Source organism: Theobroma umbraticum, unplaced genomic scaffold (assembly GCF_002168275.2).
Source record: "Theobroma umbraticum cultivar Fairchild unplaced genomic scaffold, ASM216827v3 scaffold_1682.0, whole genome shotgun sequence".
Lineage (NCBI taxonomy): Eukaryota > Viridiplantae > Streptophyta > Magnoliopsida > Malvales > Malvaceae > Theobroma > Theobroma umbraticum.
Genome location: NW_018397290.1, coordinates 7,410 through 21,727, shown reverse-complemented (window position 1 = coordinate 21,727; position 14,318 = coordinate 7,410). Strand labels below are relative to the sequence as shown.

General features: G+C 35.4%; 3 protein-coding genes across 5 annotated transcripts; all 3 read right to left on the bottom strand.

Annotated features, from left to right (window-relative positions):
- Positions 1-267: 267 nt before the first annotated feature.
- LOC110428741 (xanthotoxin 5-hydroxylase CYP82C4-like) lies at positions 268-2,250 on the bottom strand. The gene is made up of 2 exons (XM_021444660.2): positions 1,232-2,250; positions 268-1,045 (listed from the first exon to the last, which is right to left on the bottom strand). The coding sequence occupies exons 1-2, from the start codon at positions 2,174-2,176 to the stop codon at positions 419-421; spliced, it is 1,572 nt and encodes a 523-aa protein (XP_021300335.2). The 5' UTR covers positions 2,177-2,250; the 3' UTR covers positions 268-418.
- Positions 2,251-5,344: 3,094 nt separating this feature from the next.
- Positions 5,345-6,076, bottom strand: LOC149526217 (uncharacterized). Its single transcript, XM_089785696.1, has one exon. It carries the CDS (start codon positions 5,904-5,906, stop codon positions 5,541-5,543), a length of 366 nt encoding a protein of 121 aa, XP_089641822.1. The 5' UTR covers positions 5,907-6,076; the 3' UTR covers positions 5,345-5,540.
- Positions 6,077-6,649: 573 nt separating this feature from the next.
- Positions 6,650-9,654, bottom strand: LOC110428692 (B3 domain-containing protein REM20-like). Of its 3 annotated transcripts, none has more exons than XM_021444593.1 (6): positions 9,373-9,654; positions 9,170-9,287; positions 8,106-8,613; positions 7,815-7,960; positions 7,066-7,396; positions 6,650-6,974 (listed from the first exon to the last, which is right to left on the bottom strand). In XM_021444593.1, the coding sequence occupies exons 2-6, from the start codon at positions 9,233-9,235 to the stop codon at positions 6,868-6,870; spliced, it is 1,158 nt and encodes a 385-aa protein (XP_021300268.1). In that variant the 5' UTR covers positions 9,236-9,287; positions 9,373-9,654; the 3' UTR covers positions 6,650-6,867. The 3 variants fall into 3 exon arrangements, with proteins under 3 accessions (XP_021300268.1, XP_021300270.1, XP_021300269.1); XM_021444595.1 differs by having other exon boundaries at positions 6,650-6,955; XM_021444594.1 differs by having other exon boundaries at positions 6,927-7,396.
- Positions 9,655-14,318: the final 4,664 nt, after the last annotated feature.

Below are 14,318 nucleotides of genomic sequence, written 5' to 3'. Positions count from 1 at the left end.
AAGTTCCCAATGCGACATGAACGCCTACCTTTACACTAGGCAGGCAGAAACCAATGCAAACGTTCGTAAGGGATCAGAGCGTACCTAAAGAGATAACCCATAATCATAAAGTCGTGAGGACAATGTCCTGAATCACCAGGCATCCCTTCTCAAAGAAAGCAAGGAAAGCACAACTCCGGAAATACTAGAACAGATAAGGGGTCTCAGCTCAAAGCAACCTAAACTAGCTAGACAACTAAACAGAAGATCAACACCCAAATACAGATATAATCGGAAGCAAACATAATTTATTAGTTTCCATAACCCAAAGTAAGGGTATTTTGCACTAATATGCCATCCTTATTGATCAAATGTATGGAAGAAAATGGGGTGAACATGCCGCATCTCGGGAAGCAATGATTTCTCTCTCCAGCGTTGATCAACACGCATAGAGATTGGAAGATAACCTTGGGGTAACTGTGACCTCTAATGGTGTAGCTTTAGCGAGAGTTAGTGCAGGGCTTTCAGTCATGTCGACTGGTTTATCTGAGACCGTCCCCAATTCGAATCCATGAATCAGCCGAGCCAACGTTAAGTGCAGGATTTGGAGCGCAAAAGTGACACCTGGACACATCCTTCTCCCAGTACCGAATGGAGTAAACTCAAAATCCTGACCCCTCACATCAAACTTGGCATGTTCGTTAAGGAACCGCTCGGGCACAAATTCTGAAGGCTTTTCCCAAACACTGGGGTCTCGCATCATCTTCCACAGGTTGACCAGAAGGCGAGTGCCTGCTGGCACATGGAAACCCGCTACGGTACAGTCCTCCATGGCTTCTCGTGGTGCTGAGAGAGGCGCGGCTGGGTATAATCTCAATGCTTCCTTAACAATGGCATGCAAGTATGGGAGGTTTTTCATGTCTGACTCCTCCACTTGCCGATCCCTTCCTACCTGGGTTTCAAGTTCGTCCTGAGCCTTCTTTAGCGCATGGCGGTTGTTCAATAGCGAGGATAGTGCCCATGTAAGTGTAAGCACAGTGGTGTCGTTTCCACCTAAGAGAAGACTCTGCAATCAAATTTGCATGATCATCAGCATAGTTTTGTTTCATTGTGAAGGCCAGGAAGGAAAATTTGCTAAGTCTGCATCTGCAGCTAGACTTCTTCGAGCCCAAATTCTCCTTTGGCATTTCGGTTCTGAATCCAAATAGCTAATTAATGAAAATTTTATCAGAATTTGAGCATCAACATGTACCTGACAAGTAGCCTTGATAGTAATATCTGCCTCTTTAGCTGAAGTCTTGCCATCATCCAAGATAGACAGCATGACATCGATGAAGTCTTTGTCGCCTTTGGTATCCCCTGCGAGCCTCCTTTCGCGATGTTCGTTCACCCAGCTTCCAAGCACATAATCCAACTCCTTTGCTGTCCTTTTGAATTTGCTTATGGTTCCTGTCAGAACATCAATCCAGCCAAGAGCAGGAGCTGCATCTGAAACCGTGAATAACCCCGCCAGGTAAAAGAATTCGTTCAAGGCCTTCTGGCATCGCTTGGATTCCTCGTCATTTCTTCCATCAGGGCCACCATATCTTTTTCCAGTCATCATCTTCACTATGACATTCATTGCCAAGTCCGAAAACTTCTCCCTCATTTGCACCACAGCAACGCCCCCACTTTTCACAGATTCCTCGTATAACTCTTTAAGAAGATAGTTGATTTCTGCTTCCCGGACATGCTTGAGTAACTCGAGTCGACGATTAGAGAGGAGCTCAACCGTAGCAATTTTCCTTGTGTGGCGCCAGTAGGGTCCATAAGGAGCTGAACCCATCAAGGCATGGTCATAGCCCATAAGCTTCGCGGCTAAGGTTCTTGGGCGTGTGGGAAAGACCTTGTCGTTGGTAGTGAAGCATTCTTTTATAACTTCCCAGCCACTCACAACTAGTGTTCGATGGATTCCGAGGCGGATCAAGTAAGCAGGTCCATACTCGTCAGCCAAGGCCCCAAGTTTTCTATGTATCAGCTGGTCCTTTCCAAAAAAATGAAGGTGACCAAGCAGCGGCCTAGCTCCGGCCGGCTCCGGTGGTCGTTTATGTTGTTTCTTGTTGCCTTTGACTCTGACTATAGCCCCAAAGATGAAGATAATTGTAGCGAAAAGAAGTCCAAAAATGATCTGTTCTTGCAACTGTATGGAGAATTCCATGGTGATTAATTGAGATGGAACCAATTGCAAGGTTGAAACTGCAAATATCCTTTTGGAATTTATAGCAAAATGTATAGCTTGATTGAAACTGAACGAGGAAAATATCGGGAACAAGGTCGCATCACATGTCAGACTTTATCTATAATAAATTTTTACTAATAACATCTACAGGGATTTAAAATAATAAGCATTCCTGCTTTTCGATATATGATTTAATAAAAAAAATAATACTTTAATTAGATTAATTATAATGATTCACTGCATTAGAGTTTTCTTCATATTATTGTAAACAACAGAAGAGATTTAGCCTTAATCACCCATTATAAGACTTAGGGTCTTTTATAAACCTCTACACTTTTAAACTTGCATGTAATATTGGAGTCTAGTATAAAAAATTAATATTATCTCTTTGTCAAGATTAAATTATTTTAATTTAATTTTGATAAAATATAAAATAAATAAATATAAATCCATGCTTTGAATTTTATAAAAAGTTCTAACCTCACCTACTATTCAAATGTGGAATAAAAGGACAACGATGCCAAATTTCTCAGCTGTAGTCCCACGTTTTTTTAGATGTTCTGTTGGTTTCTTTTCTCCCCCACGAAACGTCTATGACGTAAGTTAACCTTCATTGCTGACTCCTGTGGTCTTCAGTTGCTTGTCATGTTAGAATGGACTTGGCAAATAGTTTCTTCTTGCAATTACCCGGAACATGAACCCCTCCCTTGGCTTCTATCCTTGAAGTTGCAGCATGAATCAAATTTGATGGCCTGAGAGTTCTTTCTTTCTTTCTTTCTACCAACTTGGGGTTGTGGCTGAAGAAGGTATAGAACCAATATTGGTTCGAATTTTCCATATTTTGGCTGTTTTTTTGTCCCTCGAAAATGGCTGCCATGGCTGCCGGAGTACAAATGATGGATTAATATTAATATATATGATGAAACCAATTCTAAATTGACTAAAATCCGATAACCACCGAGGCTACATTAACGTTGAGTGCAAATGGTTCTTAATTCTCTAATCATATGTACTATATTTATCTTTGTTTATTGTTCATTGAACAGTCTGCCAAATTTCTTTTCGGACATTATTGAAATCTGTAGTAAGAAATTAAGCTTTAGGTGTTCACATTGGGATTGCAAAGACCTCAATATTGTCCTGTGTGAAACCCTGACTAAAATTAATTTCGGCTATAAACGGCAATGTGCATGCATGAAAGCTTGGAAAGAAAAGTGTTACAAGGTTTCCTTTATGAGTTTCTTTTGTCAACGATATTGATTATATAAGATAGCCATGGACCTAGACTTAAAATGGATTTGATTGGTTCATTCAGATCATCATGAGTTGATGCATTTGGATGTGTTCCAACATCATCCGGATCCTGATTGGTCGAGAGGAACCGACGCCAAGATATTTTCTTTAGTGGCCAAGAAACAAGGAAGAGCTTTTATTGATAGGCACAGTGAACCCAATGCTTGAACAAAAAAAGGGAAAAATGGGGTGGTCAAAACTACCAGGAAGCCATCTCTGTTGAAAATGAGAACCAACGATGGTTGGGGTTTCTGTTGACTCACACTTGAGAGCACAGCACATCCCTTTTTTGACTGCTTCACAAGCCAATCGGCAGCCAATTTTGCCAGCCATGTTCCATCGTTTACCAACTGCAGCTTTGACTAGCAGTTTGCTCTCTAAGCTTAATTGAGAAATCTCTCAAAAAGTGGGAGCAATCTTCCAATGCTTTAGTTTATCCTGATAGGAGGTATTCGTCGAGCCGCAATCTTGGCATCAGTTTCAAAGACAAACATTTTCAAACTTTCCTCTTTAAAGCTGATTCTCCACCTTCTTTTCAAAGCTCTATTTTCAGCAACCAATACATCATCTGCTTTTAATTTCTTTTCCATGAGTTTACCTCGGCAGTTCCCAGCTATCACACCTCGACTTTGAACCAAAAGCACCATCAAAAGTTTTTACTATGCAGCTTGATTCGGACAGCACCACTTGTTCTCTGCCCCTTTATTCTTCGTGTTTGGCTCAGCCAATATAGTATTTTTCAGTAATAATCTGCTTAAAGCAGCAATGAGGTACCGGCAGGGTGCGATCACCCAGTTCTACCAGCATACAAGTCAAAATGAGACAGCTGTTAAAAACATCCAATAATACAGGCTAAGCTTTACAAAGAGTTTAACATAGATAATTGACAGAAAAGGCTGCCACCATGCTGAAAGCATAGCCTAGCTGTCAACTGCACGCTTCGCCTCTTTATTCTTACATGAGCAATTTTCAAAGACAGGATTTCTCCTCTTCAAACTTTAGCTAACTCATCTACTGTGGCTCTTATCCTAGCAATTGAACTATGAATATTTACTCAGGCTTCCTGTCAAAAAAACCTTTGCACCAGCTTTTCCAAATTAAACCAACAAGCGTAAGCTACTTGAATCTTTGTCCTTATCTGCAAATTTTACTGAGCCAAATATTTCTAGCAGCCAACCATAAAAAGTTCTCACTTTTTCTTTGTCAAAATTGAGCCTAAAACAGCCTCCACCATACTCCTCTCCAGTCAGACGGATTATAGGCGCCACCATTTCACTGGCTTTATTATAGGATACTGAGAATGGCCTAGCTAGTACCCTTTTCCTCTAGAAATTGTTACTAGTAAGCTAATGAGTGTGTATACATGATTCTCCACAAGAAATTCTTTATTTTGTTGGGAACTTTCAATCCCCAAATCTCTTTCCAGACCTTGCTGTCAATGGAGGGAGATGAAGAGGACTCTGACTCCGCATTTATTCTGCTATGGCAGTATACTTAATTATTATAGATTGTGGGGAGGACCAATGTAAGATTCAAAGTGTTTTTTTCTTGTAGTGGAAAAGATTGTTTGATTGAACAGATTTTAAACTAAGGAACTAGAAATTATCTAAATAAGACAGTTCAAGATTGCATTACTAATTATGACCGGGGTGGCAATTCCCTTTTTTCGTTAGAGTTGGTGGACTGGTGGCAATTTCCAGTTATATAGTAACAATATAAAAGAATTCTGCAAGTTTGTTTTGTCCACTTCTTGAAGAGTCATTTTGTTCTTCTTTTTTTCTTTTTAGTTGTTGAAATCAGGAAAAAAATACTTAGGCAACTACTTGTCTCCAACATAATTAGAATTGACAAGGATTAAACAGAAATTGTCTTTGTTAATTTATCTGATATATTTTCCAAAAATAGCAACCCAAGATACTAATTTGGTTTGGGGAATTGAAAACAAATTAAGTTCCACATCAATGGAGGAATGAAAGAAAATTAAAAGAACAAGTTTGCTAAAGAAAAGCAGACATACATGAAAGAAGCAAACTAAAACTTTCTAAAATTCTCAATCAGCCTCTTCCAAAGATGCTTCAATTCGGAGAAGAACAAACCCCACAGCAACCCCTACGAGAACAAGGCCATTCATGATTGCTGCAATCCTGAAAATCTCATCAACTGCGTTGCAGGTTGTAGAGAGGGCACCACCACCTTTCTCCTTCGATGGAGCTCTGAGTGAGCTCACAACCTTTGCAAAAGATTGCTCGGTGCAAACCGGCAGGCCTAGTGAGACCACATTGTTGTGAGCCTTTAGCCCACCGAAAGCATTCAGCCCTGATATGTAATTCACATTAACGCTCGTTCTCCTCCTGGGACTGGTAACAGTGGCAGCAGCAAGTGTGACAGGGGAGAGTGTAGCTGAGGTTGTCGCCATTGCTATACAAAGAAAGAGAAGGCTTACAACTTATGGAAAACAAAAGTTGCCGAGCAATAAAAAATGGGGTTTAATTTGTATGTGGGGAGAGATGATGGATAAGGTGCTGTGTGGATATATGGTTGGGAAGAGAGATTAGGTTAGCTTATAGCCTGGGGAGAGAACAAAGATTGTGCACCTTTAAATTCTGACCAAAAGAAATTTGAGATGCTCGGGGATGCCAGTGAAGCTTGGCCACTGACTCAAACCAATCTACAGCATTGGAATTGATATACTTTCACTATCATTAAATCAATGCATATATGGATAGTGTAATTTTTTATCGATTTTTAGAAATTTTTATGTTGAAGATTTATACATTTTATCATTAAGTCAAATTCGAAAATGTTAAATATGGTCATTTTTAACTCATCTTCTTTCAAAGTTTACATATTTTCTTTTATTTTCTGTCATAAACTCAATAACACGTATATTATAAGATATTTGTTTATTGGATATGTATGTATGTCTCATTTTATTTTTCTTTCTTTAATATTGTTTATCAAGCAAACATAATTTTGATCATTATTTTTTAAATATCCTATAAAATTAAAATTTCAAAAGGAATATACTTTGCATAGTTTGAAATTCAAAATTTGTAAATTTTATTTTTACAAATTTTATAACTTTATAATTTTATTAAATTAATGATTAAAATTGAATTTATTTGATAAAAAAATAAATAAATCACAAATATAATGAGAAGGAAATAATATTTAATGAGACATTTTGACTGATTTACCGGTTTTACGTAACATTTAAAATGATATATCGGCCCAACCCATAGCTTCGAAAATTAAAAAATCGGGCCACCAAGCAATTGGGCCTTCCACTTTCTGACCTACAAAAGCCCGCAAATATAAACTGGGACTGTTCTTCATGGCCCTTCCGATGTTCTATATCAGCCTTTTGGCAAGAGAGCTTAGAGACAAAACTCTGAAAGGTTGGTCCGTTTGATCCACGACCATGAGAACTGAATAGTTAAACTAGAAGCATCTTGGACTTCATTGCTGTAAAAAAGCGTTAAACCTTTACAAGAACGTATATCAGGTTGAATTCAAGGACATGTATCCCGGTGTTACACCTTAAATACAAACTATATTTGAACAACTGGACGGACCTGGCAATGTCTTGTCGCTGTGTTTCTTTTGGTAGTGCTTCAAGGTTGGCTTCTGGGATTTAGTATGTTTCCCACGGATAATGTGAACTCTCATGAACTTGGGTTTTTGTCCATTTTCATTGTCAAGCAGGAATTCACAGATACATACATCACGCTCCCGATTGACTCTGTTTCGATTGCAGACACTTCTCCATCCCATTATGCATGTTCGACGATCCTTCCATTTGCGAACCTTTCCAATCTTTTTCCGATCATATGGGTCAAGAAAGGTAATTTCCTGCTCGTCCTCCAGAATCAGATCATAATCTCTTATTACAGTACTTGGAACATACTGAGATCCACGCAAAGAATATAGCCAGAAGTTAGTAGAAAACATTCCGGACAAGCTAACTAGCATTCTTGGCATTGAAGCATGTGAAAACATAATATTAGAAAACAGTTAATCAAAGTAATGGAGAAATATCTAACAGCCAAGCAGCATTAATCAACATTAATCAACGCAGGGACAATTGTCGTAAAAGGTAACTATGTAAATAGTTTCTACTTTCTTAGTAGCAACGTTACCAATCCCATATTCCCAATGTTAATAGCTTAAAATAAATGTACATCAAATGCAAGGAACATATTCTAATTTTATCATGTAAATAGATATGCGGACTATGGAAGGTCCAGTGCTGTATTTCCTAAAAGGACTTGCTCAACCTAAAATGTGGTCAAAGATAACAAGGAACAGGAATAAAAGACCATACCAATTCATTCCACCTCCCCAGTCTTCTCCTTGCCACAAAATAAGGATTCAATTCGTGGACATATCTTTCTGGATTAAGCTCCTCATATTCAACCTCCATAGAGGTAGTTTCTTCATCATTCACAGCAGCTAAACCCTCATGCCGCCCTAAACCGAATAAAATTGAGGGTTATGTTTTGGCACATAACAAACATGCATCATTTTATGAGCCATGAGTGAAGGAGATGGCATGCATATGTAACAATTTCACATACACACCACACATGCACTCGCATACAAAAATTATAGTTACCACTGTTTCTTTTATTGATATTTCTCTGGCATCCTCTATTGGTTAAAGTATCCAATACTTCTTCATTTTCCTCCTCTTTCTCCATCTCCAGCTCACTGTCTTCTCCTTCTTCCAGATAGCCATAATCATCATCATCATCATCCATCTCCAGTACACTATCTTCTCCTTCTTCCTGATAGTTATAATCTTCTTCTTCATCATCTTCTTGTCCTTGTTCTTCCCCACTTTCTCCCTCCTCAACTAGATATGAAACACTCTTCTCACATCCATCAAACCCATATACTTTCACATCGAACACAGAACATCCAACATAACTGAAAACTAAAATATCTTCTTCCTTTATGGAGTTATCATCAATGAATCTCCTCCAACCCTTCTCAAAAAACATTCTGCCATCACATTTGTTCACCTCCACATGCCAGCATTGCCCTTTGCAATTTCTAAAAGTGGCTGTTGCAGGCATAGGCACCAATCCATTTGAACACACCACAGCAGTAGGTGGGATGGACTACAATTACAAAATGCAGCTAGATATCAGGCATAAATCAATTAAGTAAGCAAAACAAAGTTAAGTAACACAAACTGCATAAACATATTCCTTTCATTTCTTTTAAACTTACACTAACATGTGCTGTAAAGAAAATCTGTGTTTTTCTCTCTGACTTGCTAGCTAGCACTTGTCTTCTGCAATGAGTGGAGAACTTAGGTCCACCGCATTGAAGCACCCTTACATCTATCTTTTTAAATCCCACAAAAAACAGATGGGGAAAACCCAGGAACCTTGTCTATATTATCTTCTGACATGTCTATACAAACTAGAGTCCAATAGCAAGACATAACCACTATATCTCATCACATTCTTGACATTATATTTTTTTTAACCCATGAACCAAAAATGGTACAACTTCAACTTTTTTCATATGTACAAGCCAAATGCAAAATGAAAGAACCAAAACAAGGAAAATGTTCAAAGAAAGGAAGAAACTTGAACAAATTAAAGCTTGAACTAAAAGACCCAGATGACAAAAACTGAATCTTTGAGAGAGATATTGAGGAAGAGTTACCATTCTTTCAAAGCTGTATCTCGGGAGGTAAACTTTGAAGAAGTTCTTAGCTTCAAAGTTGGACATTTTCAAAGAAATCAGTGGAGTTGGTAGGATAGAGTTGTGAACAGAGTAAGAACTGCAAGGAAAATAAGCAGAATGAAGAGCAAAATACAAGCTCCAGAGCGATGAAAGAAAGGTTAATAGAGCGATTGAGAGCTGACCCTTAAGACAACTTATTTAACCAATTGCAGAAACCGAATGCCAATCAGTTGTTGATCGGAGTTGCATTGTTCCCGGCATCGATTCTCTTTGGGTCCATCTCTATTCTTTTACTTCTTTCTTTTATATAATATGTGTGGTTACTTAGAGTGCACTCTCTCTCTCTTCCCTTTTCCCTCCATCTCTCCTCCCCTTCTCTGCCGTTGCCGGAACCGGTTTCACGGCTCTCTGCCTCTGCCCTTCTTTCCTCTCTCGTCTCTCTTCTCCCTTGTCCCTCTCCTCTGCTCAGTCCTCCCGCTTCTCTTCTTTCTCCAGCATTCCTCCTTATTTTAATCTCGACGTCTACTCATGTCCAAAATAACCTCACCAACTTTAAAAAGTCCATCCGCATCCTGTTGGTCACGTGTTGCCTCTAGCTAAATCAAGTTGTTAATTTTTATATTAACAAAAATTGTCAGCAAAAACAAAGTAAATAAATAAAACCAACAAAAAAGAAGGAAAAAAATTTAATCCAAATACTTTTCAGTCAAAAGCTCAATAGAAGAATCCAAAATGCTAACTCTAAAAGGCCAATTGTCAAGTAAATTAATTCTCAAATCTAAAAATTAATATCCGATTTATGGATATGAAGTCTGATTAGTGCATCAATAATGTTGGTAACCATGTTTTATCTCATAACAGTAGATTAATTATTTAATTTTATATCTCACAAGAAAGAAATAATTATTTATTTGATTTTTACATTTGCTTTGTAAAGATAGTGTTATTATTATTACCTAAATAATGGTGGAGACAAGGTGGTGGTGGGTGGTGAAGCCATCATCTCCAAATTTTTCAATTTTTATTTTTTTATTATATGAATAAAATTTTAAATATATAAATTCATGATTTTATTTGATTACGTTTTAATAATTTTTCATATAAAATTTTAAATTTATCACTTACATAATATTTATAATAAAATTCTTTAACTCGGAAGGCCAATTCAATAGTGGATTTTTTAGCCAAATTTGGAGTGGATAGGGATACAATGTTTTGTACTTGGTGGTAGCCATGGAAGGTTGATTTTGTAAGAATGTGATGACCTGCAGGTTCTATTGGCATATGTTTGCATGATTTGTACCTTTCCAAGTTGACTATAGCTGCTAGTTAGCAGCAAATTAAGAATGTATATCCTTGGTTGATCTGTGCTGTTTGGAGAGAGAACTGCTGGCTGGTTTTCTCTGAGGGTTATAATGACACTTCTATGCTTTTTTTATTGTCTGAGATACGTGTGACATGTAATAAAATAAAGAAATTACATGTGTATGCATATATTCATGCACATGCATGTATACTCGTATCATGTGTAAGAATGTGACATTCACATACGAACACGTAATTTGTAAGAAATATAAAATTATCATGCAACAAAATAAAGAGAAAAGTTGTACCTTATCTGCATATTTGGAAACACATAATTATTTAGTAACTCAAGTCGACTATTCCAACTTAGTACACACAACAAATTAACCACCTAATTCTTTTTATATTTCAAGTTAAATGTTAGATTAATTCTGTTGTTGTTGAGCTCATCATCGGCGGGGGTTCTTTATAGCAGCTGAAAGCTTAAAACTTTTATCAGATATTAAGGGTAAACGCACCAATACCTAGCCAACAAACTTCTTCTCAAAGCCTTCCATACAGAAACAACTGAAAAACCTCTCCATATTGCATATATAGCTTGTCAATAATGCACCTGATCTTCACAAAGTCGCTTACTCAGACGGACATCGAGAAAAGGTTGGCAGTCCCAACTGGGTCTTTACCGCAATTAGGGTTTGCCAAGGGTAGAGAAGGTTATCATTATGTGGACTTTCTGGTGAAGGATTCAAGTGGAGGAGTGTGGCGGTTCCGCTGCTCAACTCGGTTGACGGGTAATCATCCAAAACCTTATCTATCTTCGGGCTGGCTCCAGTTTGTTCGCACGAAAGGTCTTGGAATCAATGATAAGGTTCATTTCTACAAGGAGGAGGACCAAGGTAGTGGAGCTGAGTACAGAATCAAAGTTGAGAGAAACATGTTCCCCCTGTTCGGTCATGCTATTTGGGTTGACGTAGAGAAACTGTAGTGATTAATAAATTAGATGATTATTGTGCTATTATTACTAGGTTTTTCATCACCTAACTGTGTGCTGCTTGTGTTGTTGTTGTTGTTTTCTTTAATTAATATAATTAATTATTATTATTCCAAATGTTATTTGACAATTATGCTCACATATTGTTGTTATATAAATGAAAAATACTATATAATCATATTATCATATTACATTAATGTGTTGTGTCGTGTCATTATTCATTATAATATGTTAATCTGTTTTATTAGTGTTATGTAACGTATATATAGAAAGTTTATTTTCTTTATGTTTTTTGACTAATTTTTATGCGTTCTCTTGCTTTGTTTTTGTGAAAATTGTTTTGTGCTTTTGCTTTTTTGTTTTCTTTTGTTTCTAAGCAGCTTGATTTCCTTTTGTCTTGTTTGTATTATGTTTGCCCCATAGAGTCCATACTTTCCTTTCTGTGACTCTATTCTTCATTAATAAATATTCTGCCATTCTATAAAAAAAAATCAATCATTAATAATAAAAACTTATTTTACTTAAAATAAAAAATACAAAAGTTTATTTGATTTAAAATAAAAAGATACAAAATTGAATAAATATAATAAACGAATATAAATTTATTTAAATTTTTAAAAATAATTTAAGAACTTTTTTAAATGCCCATCCTATTATTCTTTTATAATGTGATGTTCAAACTTTAAGTGTGACAAAAGTTATTGACATAATACTCATGTCAAATGTAATTAATTAGTTGAAGAAAAACTTTGTATTGCAAGCAACACTTAAAGAAAATAGATTACATTTCAAAAAAATATTAAAAAAATAGATTAAATAATTCATAATTATCTCCAACCTTTGAAAACTAATGTTTATTATAATAATCAAACAGTTGCATTTTCAAATTGAAAGAGAAAGTTGAAACTTCAAACTTCAAAGGATCAGTGAGCAAATTGACATTCCAAAAGAACAGCATGAACCCACTCACAATTATAAAATTAACTAGTCTTTATCATGATTGATATATTATTGAAACTGTTTTTTAAGTTCACTAAATCTATTCATTGTCCATCGATTTGGTTGATATTTTTCTCTTTTTAATAAAAAAATTTTAAGTATTAGTGAGATAAAAATATTAATTGATTTCAATATCCAAAATAATTGAAGACGAAATCCTTGATTACTTAAAAACAATGCTAATTGGCTTCCTATTCTAACCTCTTTTTGGGTAACCAATTATAATAAATTAGTAAAAAGAAATAGTGAATAGCTAGAATCATTTTAAACGCAACTGCAAACATATTTGATTTTAAGGAAACTTTTTTTCTCTATGAATTTCTTCTCATAAAAATAAATTTTAATTGAACCTATCCATGTATTACCAATCGATTTTAAATTAAATATGTTTAAGTGCAATTCACAAATAAAGGTTTTAAGTAAAAATACATGTATTTTATTCTTAATTTTTTGAAAATAAAATGAAAATAAAATTGAAGAAATCTAGATGATGAAAAGCAAATGTTGGGCCGGTTATTGACCTAACTCCTGAACCACATTCAGATCAAGACATTGGGCTTGTACCTTTCTTGGGTCCGGGCCTAAGAATGCTATCTTGTGTCCAAATAGAAACCCAATCGTTATGCAAGCCTATGCCTAGGTTAGACCACTATATTTGTAGAGAAAGGCAGTGCACGTATAAGTTTAAAGCAAAAGAATTTGTGTAACTAAACATAAATAAAATTCAATTAAACAAATCTTTTTTTTAAACGAAAGTGTATGAATGGGACTATACGATTTGATTTTGATATTGTTAAAAATAATTATTTATATGTCATAAGATGTTTTATAAAACCGAATTGAAAGCTTAACACGCAAATATTAAATGAAAATTTTATAAAATTTTCATTGAATTAAATCAACGTGAGAGCTTGTCTTTAAAATCATCTGGAGGGATCATTAGATCTATACAAATCCTAACTTATAATAATAATAATAACTCCAAAGATATGAGCCGCCAAATCTTTTTGTTTGTCTTTTTCTTGTTCTGCAAAGTGTTTGACTTAGGACAAAAGTTATGACGCGATACTCATCACTGGAAGCCATTGTCGTAAGCAACGATCGTCATCTTCTCACTTTCTTTATTCGTAAACCAAAGGAACTGATAATATACCTATGAATGAATAGTTTTCAACATTATAAATAATATAATAAAAATTTTAGAATGCATATGAAAATCTATTAAACCTTAAATCTCATAAAAACTAATTATTCTTTTTGAAAAGCAAGTTAAAAATTGATTAAAATTTTAATACTATTCATTTTTAAATTCAGACTCCGTTGTCTTTTATCACTTATAGACATTTGATAAACGTATTGAAGTAGTCAAGCAAAATATTATTAATATATTAATCATTGAAACTTTAGAAGACATTGATAAATTTCTCAATACTTTAAAATAAATAGAGATAAGCAACAACTAAACGAAATAAATCAAATCATCTTAGAACTTTGAATAATATTTATTGTAATAATCGAAATTGTTATGTTTTTAAATTGAAAAAGAAAGTTGGAGCTTGAAACTTCAAAGGAGTGGTCAATTTAGAATTCCGAGTTAACAATGAACAAAACTCATAATTATAAAATTTCAACACTTTATCATTGATTGCTAAATTATTCAAGTTGTTTTTAAGTTCATCATTGTCCAATCAATTGAAATAATCGAACAGAATCGATCAAACTTAATTAATTAAAATTTTCAAACCCAAATTGACCAAATGTTTACCTTCAATTACTGAAGAAACGCAAGGATAATTGCTTGCTTGCGTTCATGAGCCCAATCAAAGTTTTATT